Source organism: Diaporthe citri (genome assembly GCF_014595645.1).
Source record: "Diaporthe citri strain NFHF-8-4 chromosome Unknown scaffold_12, whole genome shotgun sequence".
NCBI classification, from domain to species: Eukaryota; Fungi; Ascomycota; class Sordariomycetes; order Diaporthales; family Diaporthaceae; genus Diaporthe; species Diaporthe citri.
Genome location: NW_025064857.1, coordinates 729,889 through 750,657, shown reverse-complemented (window position 1 = coordinate 750,657; position 20,769 = coordinate 729,889). Strand labels below are relative to the sequence as shown.

The 20,769-nt window shown below is 28.8% G+C and overlaps 2 protein-coding genes across 2 annotated transcripts; both read right to left on the bottom strand.

The window, feature by feature from the left end:
* Positions 1–1,971: 1,971 nt before the first annotated feature.
* INS49_004508 (uncharacterized protein) lies at positions 1,972–5,480 on the bottom strand (the record flags this gene model as incomplete). Its single annotated transcript, XM_043165297.1, has 2 exons — positions 1,972–3,389; positions 5,477–5,480. The coding sequence occupies 2 exons, from the start codon at positions 5,478–5,480 to the stop codon at positions 1,972–1,974; spliced, it is 1,422 nt and encodes a 473-aa protein (XP_043018012.1).
* Positions 5,481–15,460: 9,980 nt separating this feature from the next.
* On the bottom strand, positions 15,461–20,239 carry INS49_004507 (uncharacterized protein; the record flags this gene model as incomplete). The annotated part of the gene is made up of 5 exons (XM_043165296.1): positions 15,461–15,465; positions 17,034–19,221; positions 19,294–19,623; positions 19,679–20,020; positions 20,114–20,239. The coding sequence occupies 5 exons, from the start codon at positions 20,237–20,239 to the stop codon at positions 15,461–15,463; spliced, it is 2,991 nt and encodes a 996-aa protein (XP_043018011.1).
* Positions 20,240–20,769: the final 530 nt, after the last annotated feature.

Sequence of the window (20,769 nt, the reverse complement as noted above, 5' to 3'; positions counted from 1 at the left end):
TCACTTCTTTCCTCTCTTTCAGACTCGGCGACAATCCTAGTGAAAAACGGAGTCGAAGATTTTGCTCAACGGCGGCATCGCCCTCGTGACTGGGGTAAGCTATCCCAAGAAGTTCGATTTACTGACCTTAGCTGACACTGGAGTCCTAGTCTGTTGGTGGGATTGGCAAAGAGACTGCTCTTGCTTTCGCGGAAGCTGGGGTCGGATGGGTCGTCTTTGCGGATATCAACGAAGCGGGTGCAAAAGAAGCTGCTGAAGAGAGCAAGAAGTTTGCGAGACATGTGAATTTCGAGGCGGTCTCTTACAAAGTGGACATTGCCGATAAGGACAGCGTGCACAGCTTGGTGGATGCGACAGTACAAAAGTTTGGACGCATCGATTTTGCTGTGAACAGTGCTGGGGTGAGCTGATTCATCCGCTCATCAAACATGTGGGGAATACCTCAATAACACTGACAATGTGCGGCCGCAGATGGGAAATGTTTCAGGCGCTCTTACTCCCAACCTCAACCTCAAAAACCTCTCCACGACGGTCGACACAAACGTGAAGGGAGCGGTGCTGTTTACACACGCTGTCACTAGAGCCATGCAGAACCTACCAGGGGGAGGGTTTTTTTTTGTCAACATCGCATCAGTATGTCAATAGAATAGTAACATAGTAATAATATGCAATTAAGATTGTAATATGCTTTTTTTAATATATATCTTGCATAATTTACACATTACTAAAATATAATCATTCTTAATATATTATAACATAATATTTACCCTTAATATAAAGGGTAAAAAAAACCTCTTCTTTTTCTTATCTCTAACCTAATTATTTACTTACTCTTTATTAACTTAATTATTTATTATAAAAGGATTTATAAAATTATAAAAATAATTAAAACTAAAACTAAGTTTAAAATTAATAAAATTTAAATTAAAGCTTTTAATATAAATTTATAATAATATTAATTAATATAAAATTAATATTTATATAAAGTTAATATAAATATAATTTAAAGTTTTAATATAATTTCCTTTTAATAATATTATAATAGCCTTTTATTAACATTTCGCTAGAATTACGAAATTTTAATTAAATGTTAAAATATAAGTGCATTGCGTGACCCAGTCAGAAACCCCCCTACCCCCTGGCAGGTATCGAAGGAGCATAGGGTGAAGAGAACAACGTCTGTTTAATTTTAAAGTCACAAGAACATACGAAGACTTGCCATGAGAGGCGCCACGCCCTAACATTGAGGAGGGAGGTCTCTGACACAATCAAACTCATTCTCGATAGCGTCACGTACCATGCCAACACTCGTACTCCTCGCACTTACTCTTGCTGCTTTCGCATGTGTACGGCTGGAAAGATCACGGACGCCCGACATTTCTACGCGATGAGCACTACGCGCTACGATCTGGTGTTAAAGATTGGCCTTGCTCGGTTTATAATTGCGGAGTACGTCCGCCGGAGTGGCATTTGAAGGGACGCAGAGTCGCGAAGGTACCAGTATCTGAGTGGGACTCCAGCATCCGACTGGTTCGCGACTACCACAAGACCTAGGAAAGCTGTCGCCCGAACGAGCGTTACACCAACATGATGGCTGGGTAATGGACTGGATAGATCTGAGAATACGTGGTGAATAGTTCAGGAGATTAACAAGTTGCGTAGAGGGATGTGAAGGACGGAGTGGCGATCTTGTCCAATTGTATTAGTAGGAGAATCTGGACGGATTCCTTAGAATTGCGGTTTTCCCAATTTACAGACAAAGCACTTAATTTTCTACTTTAGATTCTGTGTTGTGCTCCTATCAAATGCTTGATTTTTCTTTGACTGTATCACTTCATCTCCAGCGTCTAATTTTGACAAGTCTCAAGGGCCTATTGAATAGCTCGCTGCCGTGGTACCTGCTCTGTTCATTGTGTCATGAATGGCAACACGAGGCAGTGATCAGACAGGGTTCCCAATGACCCATGATGATCATGTGATAAATCCAGCATATTGAACAACTGCCACCTCGCCGTTACGAGGACACAAAAGCGCCCCGTTGTCAAAAGCCTGGATCAAAGCCACGCAGTCTGGACTTATCCAATCTCCCGGAAGGCTGTAATGTGCGACCACTGATTTGTCAAGAGTACTCTTGTCATTGTGCGAGTGACCGCGAAGAGTCGAGGCCTGAGAGTCCATCCGATGGACTGCATCAGTGGTTGAATCTTTGGACGACCATACCACTTGCGAAATGCCTGGGGGTATACACCACGTGCAAATTGAGTGGTGGCAGTCAAGGAACAACAGCGTGTCCTGTATGCCATCTTTCTGCGCGAGAAACTTCAGCGGACGGTCCATCCGATTCGTGAGTGATGAGGACAAGTCAAGGAAGAATATCGAAGCAAGAGTCGTGGGATTTTCTTCAGACATCGGCACCCAGAGTTGATGAATGTCTAATAGAAGTATCATGTTATGCATTTGACCATCGTTCACAGTTGACGCCTCGACTAACAGATAGTGCCGGGATTGGGCTGAGATCAGGCGCTCGATGACAACCTTCTGGTTGGAACTAAATGGCCAATGGCCTGCGGTAGAGTATTCAGGTGGATTCTCATCGTCCTGTTCATGCTCGCCTGCGTTGTCTGCGGATTTCGACTGCATTCCAGAGCTGTCGGTTAAGTTCCCTTGGATTGGAGTAGAAACAGGGATCGATGTAGTCTTGGACAGTGTAGCCAATTTGTGGATGGACATGAGCCAGGGACAGAAGAACATGACAGAATCCGCCTGTACCGGATGCGGAATCCACATGCCATTATCGCTTTCCAGGCATAGTTCCGAGATGGCCTTCTGCCCTTCCAACGAAATGACAACTGCACGGCTCCGGCTAGACACCAGTACCATGCTTGCGTCGTTGTTGAAAATGGCTTGAGCAATGTTGTCGCTAAAGTCCAACGACAGCTTTAAATGCAGCTCGAAGTTCATCTTGTCGATGTCATTCTCATCTCCACGGACGGAAACGACAAATACTGTGCGACTAAGATCACCAAAGCAGATATATCGTCCGTCACTGCTCCAGGCTATCTCTTCAATTCCAAAACTCGTGAACCCGTCCAGCTTCCTCAATTTGAAGTCTCTGGTGTCGTGGATAGTCAGGACGCCACGCTCGCTGCCTGAGCAGAAGACTGTCCCGCGGCTCTGGGGCGCGAGGGCTGATATTGGGTCCAAGAATTCGTACCGCGTCTCTTCGGAGGAAGCTGTGCGGCCTGATCTGCCTGAAACACTCCCGCCGTCGCTCAGCGGTGCCGTGGGCTCTGAAAGTCTCAGCAGGCTATCAGGCTGCCACACGTTTCCATATTTTCCACGTATGTCGTAGAGCTGCTGGTTGTCCCAGCTGAACGCCAGACCCAACACTGGATGCTCAGAATCTGAAATAATAGCGTTGGATGCTTAGTCTATTAGGCTAGCTAACGTCTATTCAACGGGAGGGAAGGCCCCTATTTATAGTTATTATCCTCCATACAGTGGTAAACGTATGGGGAAAAGGATATCCCGTATTAATAATAGCCTAGATATCTAGAATATTCCAACAGCCCCCCTTAAACTAATTTCCTTTTATTTATTTTATTTTATATATAAGGGATTTAGTTTATAAAAGAGGAATATTTAGTTATATAATAAGAAAACCTTATAAAAAGGGAAAAACTTACTTATTAAGTATTTATATATTTAGGCAAAAAACCCAAAAATTTGCTATTACTTAAACTTAAACTTATAGCCAGTAGGGTATTATATATTAAATTATGGTTTTATATAGGATTTACTAGTTATTTTATAATGACTATAATATATCACGGCATTTTTATATATTAAAGTTACATATCATTTTATTTATACTATATACACTATGGAAATATATTTTCTGTATAGAATTAAATATATATAAATGCAGTGTAAGTATATTTTAACTATGTATATATATGGTATATATGGGCCGTGTAAGTAACGCTTATTTTTTAGGAAAAACCTTTATTATTTTAGTTATTTCTTTTAAGGGAAAACCTTTAATATTTATGGTAATATTATATATATATATAATTAAGTTCGCTTTATTTATTTATATATTTTATAAGTAAAGGAAAAAATCTTAACCCTAGTTATTAAAGAGTAAATACCTTAATTTATTTTGCATGCATTATAATATAGGTAGAAAATCTCTTTATTCTTTAGCTTAATATTTTTATATTATTTTTTTATTAAACTATACTTTTCTTTGGACTCTCTATAATGTAGTTTATTTATTAGTTTTATAAGCTAATTTGCTAAATTCTGCTTAAAATTTATATATTTTAATATTACTTTATTATTTTTTATTGCTTTTCTTATATAATAATATGTAATATTTATATATTTAGTTCTTTTATGAAATAAGGTATTTTTAGCTAATTTCTTAGCCTTATTATTATTTATATATATGATAGGGGGCTTGAAATTAAAGCTAATATTTAAATTATTATTAAAATATTTAAGTAAATTATATAAATATTTAGCTTTTTTTATAGCTTCTCTTAAAGCTATATATTTTGCTTTCATAAAGGAAAGTACTAATGTTTTCTATAGCTAAGAATTCCAGCTTATAGGATTTATTTTATTATTATTATTATTAATATTATATAGGCTAAATATATAATTAAAGGTGCTTTTTTTAATAAATATATCGTTACCTTAGTTTAAATTTATATAGCTTATTAATTATAAATTATTTTTAAAGTAATTATATATTTTAAATATATATAGGAATTTATATATATATCCCTATATTTTATTTAATTCTTTTATATGCTTTAATCCTGGGTTTACTATATATTTAGCTAACTTATTTATAAAATAAATTAGATTTAGCCTAGTTTTTAAGCTAGCATATAATATAAACCCTATTTATTATTAATATAATTTTATAGTATTTTTATTAAATTTATTTATATATTTTTTTAATTTTTTATTTAGGGTATATAAAGTAAGTTAAGGAATTATTTCCTTTTTCTTAACTTTTTTTGGTATATTAAATTTATTTATTATTTTATTTATATATTTATTTTAATTTATAATTATTTGTTTATTTTCTTTATTTATATATATATTATTTCCTAGGAAATTCATTAAATCTCCTTAAAAATCTAAGTTTATATCTTTATATAATTTATTAATTATTAAATTTATATTATTTTTATTAAGTCTTATAATGATAATATCGTTTATATGGCATATAAATATAATTTGTTTATTAGGGTATATAAATACCCCTTTATTATATAGGCAAATAATAAATCTTAGCTTAATTAATATATTTTTTAAGTATTTATATTAAAGCATAAGTAATTATTTTAGCCTGTATAAAGCTTTATTTAATTTTATAACTTTATTTTTATATTTTAATTTATTATATATATAAAAGGGTAATTTTATATATATTTTAAAATTAATATTAAAGTGTAAAAACGCATTTTTAATGTTGTAACTATATATATAATATCCTTTATTTATTGCTATTATTAATAATATAGTATAGGTTTTAGGGCGGTAAATTATGGAAAAAGTCTTTAAATAGTTTATACTTAATTTCTGGTTATATCCCTAAATAACTTATTTAAATTTAAATTTAGTATTATTTTCATTATTTACTACTTAACTAAGCTTTATAATAATTGGGTTATTTATATATTTCTTTTTATATACCCATTTCCCCCCTAAAGCTATATAATTGGGTGGTAAATTCATTATTATATAGGTATTTTATTCTTATAAACTATTTATTTCATTTAGCATAAATTTTATTTATAGGGACTTTTCTAAGCTATTTAATACCTCTTTTAAAGAAAAGGGTTTATTAATATTAGCTGCCATTAAGCAATATTTTAATATATTCTCTTGGGAATTTAATATAAATATTTAGTTATTTAATAATGTATTTTATATAATATATATATAGTCTTTTGGGTTTCCTTAAATTATTATTTCATTTAAAATAAAAGGAGAATTTTCTTCCCTATTTTCTTCCCTATTATTTTATTTAAGTTTTGGGAATATATATATATTTTTATTATTATTATTATTATTATATATTATTTTATTATTAATATATTATTCTTTTAGTATTTAAATATTTTAAATTAATAAAGATTTATAGTTATTTATATTTTATACTTAATATACATTAAACTTTAAGACTATATTTAATAATATGCCCTTATTATTTCTAAGCTTTAATTTTATTTTATAATTATTATTTTAAAAATATATAATAAATCCCTATATTTTTAAGTTATTTATATAGGGCTTCTTTTTATTTATTACTTTATATAAACTTTTATACCTTAGGCTTTTATAGGGTATAATATTATATAAATATATAGCATATTTTATTGCTTTTCCCTATAAATATATAAGTAAATTTACTGTATATAAAAAACTTTTAACTTTATTTATTATAGTTAAATTTAGTCTTTTTATTAAGCCATTAAGTTCTTTTATATATAAGGGCGTAATATAATAAGTTATAAAATATTTATTTAATAAAATTTTAAATCTTTTATTTATATATTTACCTTTATTATTTATAAAGAATTCTTTTATTCTTTTATTATATTTACTTTTTGCTTTATTTTTATAATTACTAAAGGCTTTTAATGCCTTATCTTTATTTTTAAGCAAAGAAACCTTTAAATATTAAGTTCTTTTATTAAGGAATAATATATAATATTTATATTTATTATATATAGGTTTTAAAAAACCGCCTATATTGCTATATACTTTTTTAAGTATATTATATACTTAATTATTTAGGCTAATCTTATTTATTTTAATTATATATTTAACTTTTAAGCATATTTTATAATTATTTATATATTTTTAAATAAATTTATTTATTAATATATTTATTTTATATTTTTAAAGAAATATTTTTAAGGCTTAAATATTTATATAGCTTAATTTATAATGCTATTTATATATTTCGTTTTTATTCTTATTATTTATATTTATATTTTATTAAGTTATATATATTTTTTAAAGTATATATTTTAACTTATTTATTTATTTTATTATATTAATTCTTATAAAATATAAGCCGTCTTTTTAATATCCTTAAGTTATTAATTTATTTATTTTTTAAAAATATAATTTAATAATATTTCCTTTTAATTTAAGTTTAACTTTATTACTTATATATTTATAACTAAGTATATTTAAACTTAAAAAAAGTATATAATATATATTTAAGAATTTCTTTATAGTATTTATTTTTAGAAACTTAATTATTAAGTTCCCTATTTTATTTATAAATATAATACTTATATTTCCTTATTTCACGGTTTTATTAATTATATATATAGTATTAAAGAAATAAATATCTTAAAAACTTATTATATTTATAGCAATATTTATAATTATTTTTATGGAATTTATATATTATTAATTTCTTATAAATTTATTATTAGTTATTATTATTATTATATATATATATGGGGTATATAAGGGGTTATTTACCTTAATTTCCATTGGGTTATTAAAAGAAAGTTATAAAAGATTTAATAAATTCTTATTATATTTAGTATTTTCTATTAAATTATTTATAGCCATATAAGCTATAGGTTCTTCTTAAGCGCCTTTTAAAGTTAAGGGAAACTTTATGCTAATTAATAAAGCTAAAAGTTATTCTTGCATTTTTTTCTGTTTTTCTTAGCTTATATTCTTCCTTAAAAGAGTAGTTTTTTTCCTTTTCTTTTCTTTATTTATTTATTTTCTAGCTGGTAAGTACCTTATTTAAATAAAGAAAATAGCAATTTTCTTAAGTATAGCTCTTTATTTTGCAATTAAGGCATATAATAATCTTTTTCTTATCTTTCTTACCCTTTATATATAAGGCTTTTGCAAATAATTTAAAGGATTTGCCTTTGTTTTTATTTAATAAGCTAAAGAAGAGAGATTTAATTATATAAGCGTTTAAATCTTTTTTAAAACTTTAAGTTATATTTTAAATAAAGCTAATATATTCATTATTTAAGCTATAAAGAATTTAATTAATTATAATTTATTTAAGAAGAATTATATTATTAACCTTTAAATCCTTTAAAAGAAGCTTTAGCTTATTAATATATTGAAAACAAGCCACCCAAAGGAATGGGGAACAGGTTCTGCTAAACCCTCTTGAGGATAACTTAAGGAGGAGCTTTAATGCAATAAAAAGGGAAGATAAGAATAAAAGGAAGTTAAAGAAGAGAAAAGGCAAGTATTTTAAAAATTCTTAAAAATAAAAAAAGCTTAATTAAAGCACTAAATATATAAGAAAAGAAAAGAATTAATTTCTTTAAAAGAGTATTTAAAAGAGCGAAAAAGTTAGCTTTTTATAATTAGCTAGAATTTAATGCAATACCATTTTTCTCTGCATTTCCCTATACCCATTAATATACCCTTTTTTAAGTACTTTACAATAAATATTATAAAAACCGCTAAAATAAAACCTTGCTATTTTTAATTAAGCCTTTAAGTTTTAAAATTTACCTTGCTATAATTTAAATTATTATTATTATTTTTAATTCCTTACTTACTTATCCTATTATAGCTTTTATTCCTTTATAAAAGCTTTAAATATTCTTAAAACTTGCTTAATAGCATACTTATTAATTATATTTTCTTAATTATTAAAATTCGCTTTAATAACTAGTATAAGCATAACTATTAAAGATTTAAATATCTTTATAAAATGGAAAGTAAACTTATTCTTTCTTTTAATTATTGCATTAAGCATAATATGCTAGCTTTATTAACTTTTGCTTTTACTTTTTACAAAGCTTTTACTTTTAAGTCCTATACCTTATATTTTATTGCTTAGTTAACTTATTAACAAGCCTATTAAATTATCCTTAAATAAACTTTATTACTACTTTAAACTTTATTATTACTTTAATTACTTAAGGTTAATTAATATACTTTAAGTTTTATTTATATTTATTATTAAAAAAGATAAATAAAAAAAATTCTTATATATATTAAAATAAGCATTTCTTGCTAATTTTAAAATATCTTATAATGCAATGCTTAAGCTAAAGGCTTATTTAATTAAAATTATGCTTAGCTAGTTTTAAGCTATGCAAAAGTTTATACCTCGTTATATATTAAATATTTAAAATTAAGTTATTAAATTAATTTATATTAAAGGTATTATTTCCCTTATACCTTTTTTTTAATTAACAGCAATCTTAGTATATTGCAATTTAAATAATTACTATTAAATAATCTTTCTTTATAATAAAAGCCTATTTCTTACTTTAATTACTCTTATATTATTAATCTTAATAAAGGAAATTAATATAAGCATTTAAATAGCTTCTTTAATTCCATTAAGCTTTAATTAAATAGCAAATATTTAAGTAGTAATGCTAATAATAGCTTTAAGCATCTTAGGATATACGGTTTTAATTAAAATAGCCTTAGCTTAATCCCATATCTTTTAATTATTCTTTTCTTAGTTCTCCTTAAAGTAGTTTTTAATAAAGTTAGCAGCGTATTATTTATAAAATATTCCATTAATTTATCTTAATTTAAGTGCAAACTCTTTATTAAAATCTTATATTTTATTCTTTAAGGTAGTTATTAAATATTTATAAATAAGCGCTTTAACATTCTTATTTATCTTATTATTTTTATCTCTTAATGCAAGACTATTTCATAGCAAGCAATAGTTATTAATCCTATTAAAAATTATTATTATTTAATAGTTAGGCATATAAATAAGCATAATAATAAATTTATAATTCTTTATTAATTTATACTATTAATATTTTATAAATAGGGATTAATTATAATATAAAGGCTTTTTAAATAAGAATATAATATCTTAAAAGTTAAAAAGTTACTAAGTTATAAAGATTATAATATGCTAAGTTCTTAGCTCTTTATATTTATAAAGCATTCCTTTTATATTAAAGAAATTAAGGGTAAGAAAGGCTTAATATTATTTTATTAAGTTTATTAATTTAGCTAGTTTTCTTAACTTAGGGTAAAGATTAATGCTTAAAAAGTATTCTTATATTATCTTTATAAGCTTATTATTAAACGTTATTTATTTTATATTAAAAAATGATAAATAATTAAGGGTTTAAGTTTATTAAATATTATTTAAGTAAACCCTGTTTATAATAATTTTTATTTTAAAAGGATTTTTAAAAAAGTTAGTACTTACTTTTTAAGTAAAGTTTTATTAATTTTATATATTTATAATATTTAGGAATTATAATGCTTTGCTAAGTAGATTTTTAAAGTTATTAAAATAAGGAAGTTTTATAATTATTAGCATAGAATTATTCTTTCTTAAAGCGATAAATTTAATTATTAAAATTAAGGCATTAAGGTCTTAAGGTACCTTATAATGTAAGGGTAATTAAAATTACTTCTTTGCTTTGCCTTTTTAGTTAAAAGATATTATAGCTTTTAATTATAAAGAAAGGAGGTAAAGGAGATAAGTAGTAAAGTAAAGGGTGCATAATAAAAGTTAGGTAATAAAAAGAGGAGGTATAGTAATAAAAAGAGCCTTGCACCCTTAGGAATTGCTATATAGGTAATTAAGGTAAAGAGGGTTGAAAATAAAAAAAAAATATAATTAGTGCTTAGCTATAGCTTTAAGTAGCTTTTATAAATAATTATTGCCTATCCTTAAATAAGAATTAAGTAAAAGAAAAGATTAATATATTAAAAGTACCCTTTTTATTAAAATAGCTGGGTAGTAGCTAACCTTTAACCTTTAATTAATAATAATATAAAGGTAAAAAGAAGAAGAAGAAAAAAAGGTAAGAAGAGAATTTAGCTATAAATAAATAAATATGGCAATGCATATAAACTTAAAGTAGCAAAAGTTAATAACTTACTGCCCTTAAGTTAAGTAATTGCGTTAATTAAAAGGAAGGAATAATAAGGAGGCTTATAAGTTATTATTAAAAGCCGTTAGTTTATTATTTTGCTAATAATTAAAGTAAATAGGGTATATAGTTTTTTATTTTTCTTAAATAGCAGCTAATTATAAAGTATATTCTTTTTAATATATAAGTTTATTAAGCATAAGCTAAAATAAGTTATTTAGTTAAAATTTCTTTATAATGGAAAGATAAATAACTTCTTTATAAGTAAGGAATTAAAGGTAAGTAACCTTTTTTAAGTAATAAACTAACCTTAATTAAAAGCAAGGTAGTAAATTACTCTTTTTAGTAATAAGGTGGCTTATTATTAATGTTGCTTGCCTTTTCTTATTATAATAACTTTATATATATAAATTTCCTTTCCTTCCTTAAGTTCCTTCTTCCTCTTTTTTTTTCTTAATATCCTTTTAACTTTAATTAGCCTTTAAGTTAGCTAAAATTAAAGTAAAATATTATAATCCTTTTATCCTTAAATATCTTCTTGCAATAATATCTTTATTAATAAATCCTCTTTAATTAAGGTTGGGAAATTTAATATAAAAGGATTTTCCTTTTCCCTCTTAAGTTATTTATTATAATTTATAAGCTAAGTAAGTTTTAATTAAGGGTATTTATACCTTCTTTAAGTTAAAAGGCATCCTTAATAAAAATTAATTCATTAAAACTATCCTTTTATAATGCTTTTATAAAAGGCATTTGCATATATAAGATTATTAATATTAAATAGAATTAGTATCTCGCTTAGCAACTTGCTGATCCCACCTCCCAAAAGGCAATTAAATCTAAGAAACCCAAGCTCCCTTGAGTGGAGCCACTTTAAAGGGCTTTTAGTTCTTTCATTTTAAACCATACATCACCCTAGTATTGCCAAGGGTAAGATGGGTATAAAGGTATCCCTTAAATCGTTTAAATATTAAGTTTATATTTAGGAAAAAGAGCATTCTTAAAAGGATATAATGTAAAATATTAAGAGCTTTATCATTAATAATAAAGAATACTGCTTTGGTTTTATTTAAATTAATATAAACCCACTCTTCCGTAACTCCAATTAAAAATAAGGAATCCCCATTATATATTATTAAGTTTATATTATTAAGCAAAGCATATAAAAGTTTATTATATTTATAATATAATAAAGGTAAGAAATTTATCTTAGCTTTAATATTTAGGAAAGCAGGTTAAAAAGAATAATTATTTACTTTTATATAAACTATTAAATAAGCTAAATTAAAACATCCTTAATTAACTATATTTATAATAAATGCAATAATAAAGTTAATTTAGTACTAAATAATTTATAATAAATTAATTAAAGTATTAACCTTAATATTATTTCTTAAAAGCGTAATTATGCTAACTTTAAGAGATAAGTTTTTAACGTACTTCCTAAGATGCATTAACTTAAAAGGTATCTTTAATAAGATATACGCCTTAAATTATATTACTAATAAATACTTAATTAAGGTTAAATTAGTATTATTAAGTGCTAAGATATTTATAGCACTTATTTTTATAATTACGGCTAGAATTGCTTGGGCTGCTTTTTCCTTAGGTAATAGGGGTTATTAAGCACACTTTTTTAGTTTTAGGTTTATTGCACTTGCTAAGCTTGCTCTTAATATAAGAGACTTAGCGTTTTCCTTTTAAATTTAATTTTAATTAGCAAATAAATTTTTCCTTTTTCCTACCTTCTTTTTATTCCCTAGTTGCAACTTATTATTAATAATTTAAAATTAATTATCTTTTACCTTTTTAAAGTTTTTAAGTTAAGCTTAATTAGCCTTTATAATTCTTATAACTTTATTTTAATCTTTAATATCCTTAGCTATATACTTCCTTTTAATTATAGCAATATTTATTTAAAAAAGCTTATTATTACTTATAATTATAAGCTTTTTTTTAATATAAATTATATAATTTATAAAATTTATAAATGCTAAAATTAAGCTAACTTTTTTTTAATTATTAAGCTTTTAAACTATTTTTAAGGCTTTTAATAAAGCTTTTCCTTTAAATAAAGAATTTACCTTAATAAGCTTGCAATATTTAATTACATAAGGCAAATTAAATTTTTCCTTCTTAAATAAAAACTTTAATTAACTATAAATATATTTTTTTAAATTATAGCTACTTTAATTATAATATAATTAAATATAAGTAAGATTTAAATACTTTAAAAGGCTAGCTTAAGCATCTTTAAGTAAGTTAAGAAATATTAATAACCTTTTTAGCTTTAAAGCTATTAATAAGCTATTTAAGGAAAGCTATTTAAGCTTATTATATTAATATATATTATAATTTTAAGAAATATAGCTATAATAAACTTTAAGTAACTTATTTTTTTTAAAGAAAAGCATTAAAATTATAACTTATGCCTTATTATTATTAAAGTTACTTTAATTAAGTCTTGCTAAAAGCTATTAAATAAAATTTATAGCCTTTAGCTTAATTATTTTAAAATTGCTTTACTATTTATTATAAAAAAAAGCTTTAATATCTTATTAAAATACCTTAAATTTATTTTTAAACTTAACTAAGTTAAGCTTTAATTTTGCAAACCTTTTAATAAGTTTATTTATATTTTATAAATCCTAATTATATCTTTTAATAATATTAATATAATTAAATTTAAATAAAGATTATTAAGCTTATGGGTTTTTATTTTAAAGGTAATTTAAAGATTTAGAATTATTTTAGCTTTTTTAAAGGAAATTTTACTTTTTTATATTAAGTGGATTTTAATTGGAATTATTTTATATAAATAGGTAATTATTTTACTTAAAATACTTAAGCTTTTAGTTAATAACTTTTAATAAGGCATGCTTAAAGTTTAGTTAAAAAATATTCCTTATTAACTTATAAGTAATTTCTTTCTTTATTAACTACTTTTTTAAATGTAATAAAAGCGTTTTATAAAAAGGCTAAGTTATAAGAAAAGAAATATTATTTATATTATTAAGTTCTTAATTATATTTTATAATCTTTTCTTTTTATGCTTTTAAGTTATTATAAGGGTTATTATAAATAATATCTTTAATAATTATTATTAAGTTTATATAATAAGTTTAATTATTTAATTTATAAAAATAAGAAGCTCTTTTTTTTAATTTTTTTAAATATATTATTTAATAATAATGCTTTTAATTACTTTAGCTAAGTTTAAAGTAATGCAGCATTATTTAAGCAATTTTAAGATTTAATTATTTAAATAAGAAAATTAATAAATAATAGTTTTAAGGCTATTTAAAACCTTAATAATATTAATTTTATTAAACTTTAGGGTATTTAAATTATAAATTATAAATAAAGCTACTTATAGCAAAATTATTATATTAATGAAAAGTAAGACTTTTAAAATGTTAATTTAAATCCTTAATTTATTATTAATAATGAATTATAAGGTTTAATTAAAGCAAGGTTAATGCTTTAGCTAATAATAAATAGAATTAAGTCTTTCTTTTCTCTTAATAAGTTTCTTAAGATTTCTTTCTTAGCTTTTAATAAAAGAAAATAAATAATTTTTAGGGTTTAAAGGTACTTTTAAAATAAAAGTAAGTTTAAGAAAACTTTAAGCTAAAAAGTATAATATATATGCTATAATGGTTTTTATTAAGATAATAGCAAGATAAAGAAACTTAAAAGCAGTAATATCTTTAGTTAAAATAGCTGCTTTTAAGAAATTTATTTTTAATATTATTATAAAATATTTAAATTAAAGCTTAAAGAATAAAGGTATTAATAGGTATAATAAATAAAATAAACTTAATAAAAGGATATTTCATTAAAAGATAAATATTATAAGACTATAATAAAGAAAGTTTTTTAAATTTATATTTAATATTTTATTTATTAATATTATATTAAATCCTTAATAATTTAAATCTAAGTTTAATTAAAGCCTAGGTAAGGTTATACTTTAAGTTTAAATCTTTTATATAATTTAATTAATATAAAATATATAATATAATGCTACTTATTAAACTTATAAGCAAACAAGGTAAATACCTTAATTTTATATTATAGCCTTCTTTACTTTAAATTTATAATTATAATAATAATAATAAATATTAATTAAGAGTTTAAAAGCACCTTTAATTAATATTAAATAATATTTATAAATTTAAATCCATTATTTTAAGTTTTATATTTATATTATTATTATATTTAAGCATAATTTTTAATAAAAGATTTAAAATAAGTTTAAAGCTTAATAATATATAAATATAAAATTAAGGTAGTATTTTATTTAAATATTAAAAGCATAAGAAATATCTTAAAATTAAAAAATAATCTTAAAATATTTATAATATTATTATAAGTTTAATTATACTTAATTCTTTTTTATAATAAGTTAAAAATAAATGCAAGCTTTAATTAAAGCTTTGGGTTAAAATATAAAATAATTTAGCAATATTTAATATAAAAATAAAAAAAGAAATAAAATTAAAAGATAACTAACTTATAGCTAATTTCCTATCCCTTTTATTATTAATTAAAAATGCATAAGATTAAAATCATACTTAGGTTAAATTATTAATAAAAATAAGCCACTTAAAGGAATGGGGGATAGGTTTTGCTAAACCCTTTTAAGGATAACTTAAGGAGGAGCTTTAATATAATAAAAAGAGAAGATAGGAATAAAAGGGAGTTAAAAAAAAGAAAAGGCAAATATTTTAAAAATTCTTAAAAATAAGAAAAGCTTAATTAAAGCACTAAATATATAAGAAAAGAGAAGAGTTAATTTCTTTAAAAAAGTATTTAAAAGAGCGAAAAAGCTAGCTTTTTATAGCCAGCCGGAATTTAATACAGTACCATTTTTCCCTACATTTCCTTATACCCGCTAACACAATTCTTTTATAATTTTAAAATTATTAAAATTTAATATTAAAGAACTCTTTATAAAGTAAATATTAACTTATAAATTTAAAAGGTTTATAGTGGAATTTAAGTATATCTTACGCTTCTTAGGTACTATTTATATCTTTTATAAATATAATAAGCCCCTATTTATATATAAGTTTAATATTAATAAAAGCTTTTTTATTTTAAGCTAAAGATAAGCCTTAAAAAAGATTCTTAAAATTATTCCTAATAGCATTTTCTTTCTTAAGCTAGGCTTAAATTTTAATGCTTTAATATATATAGTTTTTTATTTTATTAAGGAGTGGAATATTATACTTATTAAGAAATGCTATTTTAAGGTAAATAAATAAAGTATTTATTAAGATAATTAAAATAATAAAGAAAAAGATATAATAAATTTTAAATAAGTTTAATAAGTTAAGAAATAAAGATATAAGTATTAAAGTAATATAGTTATAAAGAAAAGAAAAAAGGCTTTTAAATGGTATATTTTTAAGGTATTATAAATTAAAGATAGCTAAAATATAATTAAGTATTTTTAAGGGAGTTTAAGGATTATTATGATTTTATTAAAATTTGCGTTTTTAGTATTAATTTAATATAGTTTTTAAAATTTAAAGAAATGCTTTTATTATTTTTAATAAGGGCTTTTAAATAGTATATAAATTATATAGGTAGGTTAAGTATTAATGGAGAAACGGTTAAATATTTAAGTAAATATAATATGGTTTTTATATATAGGCTTTAGGTTAGGAAATAAGGTTAATTTATAATATTAAATGGGGTGATTTAATTAATTAAGAGCTTATTAATTAGCTTAATTAGGTAATTGGTTAAAAGGTGTGTTTCTAAGTATAGAGCTTATCTTATTTAAAAGGTTTAAGAAGTAATGGCGATTAGGGGTGTTACGTAATGTATGTTTTCCATATTGGGTTAGCGTTGCCGTTTTGGGTTAGCTTTGGGCTTATAACCTTTGAAATAATAACGTTGAATGCTTAGTTTATTAGGCTAGCTAACGTTTATTTAATGGGAGGGAAGGCCCCTATTTATAGTTATTATCCTCCATACAGTGGCAAACGTATGGGGAAAAGGATATCCCGTATTAATAATAGCCTAGATATCTAGAATATTCCAACACAGAAACACCTTGATGGATAATTGTCATGTCGGATGTGCTCAGAAGTTTGAAGCTGCCCTTATGACTCCCCAGAGCCAATAGGGTACCGTCAGAGCTGACTGCCATGGTGGAAACCTCAGCTCGTTGTCGTTCGGCATCACCCATCTCTGGATGCCACTTGAATATAAAACCACTGGCCTGTCGACCAAAGACTTCTCCGCTGAATGGATGCCACAGTATTTCGGCGACGTCCTCGAGTTCATCCTGACGAGCGACTTCCTCGGCAAGATCTGTCTCCCAGACGGCGAGTGGGCTTGACCGGTATCCGAGGCAAACCTGTTGCCCATCAGGGCTAATGGCCATACACGTCGGAGAGTTCACCGACCTCCCTCCGGAGCTCTTCTGCATAAACCGAGTGACTTCCACAATCTTGGATTCACTGGACGACAGTGACATGGTCCAGACTCGACGATCGTCAGTACCTATCAGAACACTTGCGTCATTCTTGGAGAATGTTATGGTCATCGGGCGTGGCCGGGAACGTGGACTCGCTGCAGTGGTGACACATATACCAGTAGCAATATTCCAGACCTTTGTCGTGCGTATGCCACAGGTGACGACAAGTGTTCCCAGCGAGTTGATCTGCAATTTCCGAACTCGCTCGCCAATCTCGAGTCGGCGTGCCTGTTGTAAGGTGGAAGCGTGATAGATCACGACTGTGCTGACCATACTTTCAGCGTCTGCCGAGATTGCGATCCATTTGCCTTCTGTGACAAGCGCCGTGGCCTTCTCATCTCGTCTCAGAGTCAGCTGGCCTAATGAATCACCCCACGTAGCATTGGAAAAATGGCCAACCGTCAAATTGTTCCTCTGCTTGCGTCCGAATTGTTTGAACATCGCGGAGTCTGGAGGGCAAAACGGAGTGATTGTCCTGTAGATGCTGTCTGGCATGTGGATAAGTTGGCTGCCGAATCTGCCCACAATCTTTCCCAGGTCAATCGTCCACGCTTCAATGAGCTCTTTTTCATCTGTTTGACGATCAAGGGGCATCTTTTCCGCGTTGGATCTGGAAAGTTTTTTTGCCAGTAACGCCAGGTTGGAAGAAGCGTGAACCAGAACATGTATTTGCTGAGCTTTAGCGACGGCGTGGATCCAGGTTAAAACAGAAGTGCTGCGAAGGAACTGGACCACGGATTCCAATAGTTCCTTGGAGATCTCGGTGACGGCGATCATATGGGTGCTCCAGTGCATTGCTGCATACGCCAACAAGGAGGGCTCTAAGTCTTTGGTGATATCTCGGCGGAGGCCATTTTTCGTAAGGCATTGCAAACATCGCAAGCAAATGCGATCATGTGCCGCGTTTTTCTCGATTGAATATGGCCGACCCTTGGAGCTTAGGAGGTACTCCTTGGCTGTTTGGTGAATAAGAGTAACATTCCCAAAGTTGTCGACAGAGATGAAACCAGCGCAAGGGTCGGCAATAGATCTGGCCTGGGACTGAGACCCCAAGGCATCAATTAGCTCGCTGACGCTTAGTGTGCGGATGGCGCATGTGACCCATGCCAGTATTTGGCAGGTCAAGGATCTGTCTGCCAGTTCCTGATCGGATATGGACTCGCCCATTCGATCATAGAGCTCCTCCATACCGGCTGGCAGCTCACGCATGGCTTGCTCGGCTGACTCAGTAGTCCTGCATTTATTGATTCGTTCCACCGTTAGGCGTAACCATAGAAAGCTTCCCTGGGACTGATCAAGCAGTCGCTTTGTGATGCTTTCCTTGAACGCCGGTATCTCAGACCATTCCAATTCGTTCTCGATGAATTTTCGGTGGTCATCTAGATGACCGTCAATGGAAACAGCATCCCATTTGGCCTCCTCGGGTATCTTCTTGAATTCGGCATCAATTTCTGGAGTCCGGCGGCTGAGAATCAAGATCCTGAGGGGCACTGATGTGCCAAGGACGTCGGTCAGCATCTTGATGCCAGCTCGTGGATTGTCAGACTCCTCCAGGCCATCGATGACCCAGTACAGCGGACTTTCAAATTCGGACTGAAACAATATATTTTTGAAGACCCGTCGCCAGATAGCTGCGGCCTCCACGCCACGCTTCAAAGATGAAGCCGCGTTGCTGATCTCCTGGCGAAAGACGGGAGACACAAGGGCCACCTGAAAGGCAAGCGTACGGAACATCATGCTCAAAGACCTTTTGGCCTGGTCACCGAAGCGAACGAATGTATATTGGCACGACTTGCCCTTCTCCACAAGATGGTTGACCATGAAGGATGTCATGATAGACTTGCCGCAACTAGCAGCACCATACAGCTAAAGGATCCGTGCATCTGGATCTGGATCATCCAGCCAACGAACAAAGCTTGAATTGGATAGGATCCATTCGCATGTTCCTGGAGTCCAACGGTCACGACACGCGATGTAGTCGGTGTCCGTAGCTTCAGCGATGGAGAATAGCTTTTCGAGCTCCCGGATATCTGCCGGAGATGCCGACATCGCGGAGGCTCTTGACCCCCCTTCCCGGCTTGGCAACAACTTGCTGATCTGAGTTCTGATGAAGTTGCGAACGGTCACGTAATTTGGATCCTCGCGATTATCGTACTTGCAGACGGTGTGGTGATCCGCATCAAGTCCTTTGGAAACTTCGCCGGGATATCCTAAGATTGAGGAGTCCTTCTCCACGACCATCTATCACTAAGTTAGCATTACCTGTTTGTCTGCATCGAGCTTAGACACAACTTACAATGCGGTTTCCATCAAATCCTATACGAGTAGGCCGAGTTTCATACAGGGAAACAATATCCAGACCCTTCACAACATGCCGAAAAGTCTCGTTGATTCTCTGTAGCGTTGCCGAATTTTTGGTTAAGTCATTCACATACTCTTTCGGAGCAGATATCAATGAGACACTGAGGATTCGATTTAAGATCTCAGCAAAGTTGGAACCGCGATGTGGGGTTGCCAAGAATAAGATCGCTGTGACATTGCGGATGAGGTCTTGGTATTGAGGATCAGTGCCGCCTTGTATGTATGCTTCTTTCACGACTAGGCCTCCCATGGAGTGTGCCACAAACACGATGGGGAACTGAGTTGGTTGCCGTCAGCTGTATTCTCCATATCATAGAAAGGTAGAAACCTGGGAAGTTATGATACTTGCCTTGCCAATGTTGAGATCTACTGCTGCATCGTCAATGAAAAACCTCATGTCGTAGAGCAGATTCTTAGCAAAATCGAGGATTGAGGTCGAGCTTCGACCGCCAGCCCTCATTACTTCTGCGTTATAGCCGTAGGTGAATATCCTCATATTGCAGATGTCCTGCTCCAAGGGGAGAAACATCAATGGCCAAAAGAGGTCCGGGTCTCTATTTTTGGACCAAGTCGACCGACTCGTACCACCCAAGCCGTGTATGAAAACGATATCGGCCTTGGGCACCACATTTTCTGGCCGATGTATCAAGTGTAGTCCTAGAGGATCCCGAGTCGAGGGGACAATGGGACTTCTGCTTCTGCGCCGACTTTTGGAGTCACCACTTGACACAGACTTGCTTCGATGGACGTCTAGTGTCATTGATGGCCCAGCCTGGCCCGGCACCATCAGTGATGCGTCCGAGGCAAGAGGCACTTCAGCTGAAGGATTTTTGTTCTCGCTTTCGTCCGCTGCTGACCTGCTCCGTAGGCCAAGCCTCTTGCGCAAGTTGAACGGTGCCTGATTTACGTTAGTCGGGCGACTGCCCTCCGAGCCACTCTACCTATGGACGAAGTTGATGATAACGCACCATGACCCGAAAAGCTCCTGAGTGAATCCCAGTCTCGCATAGTTATCGGGTGGCTGCT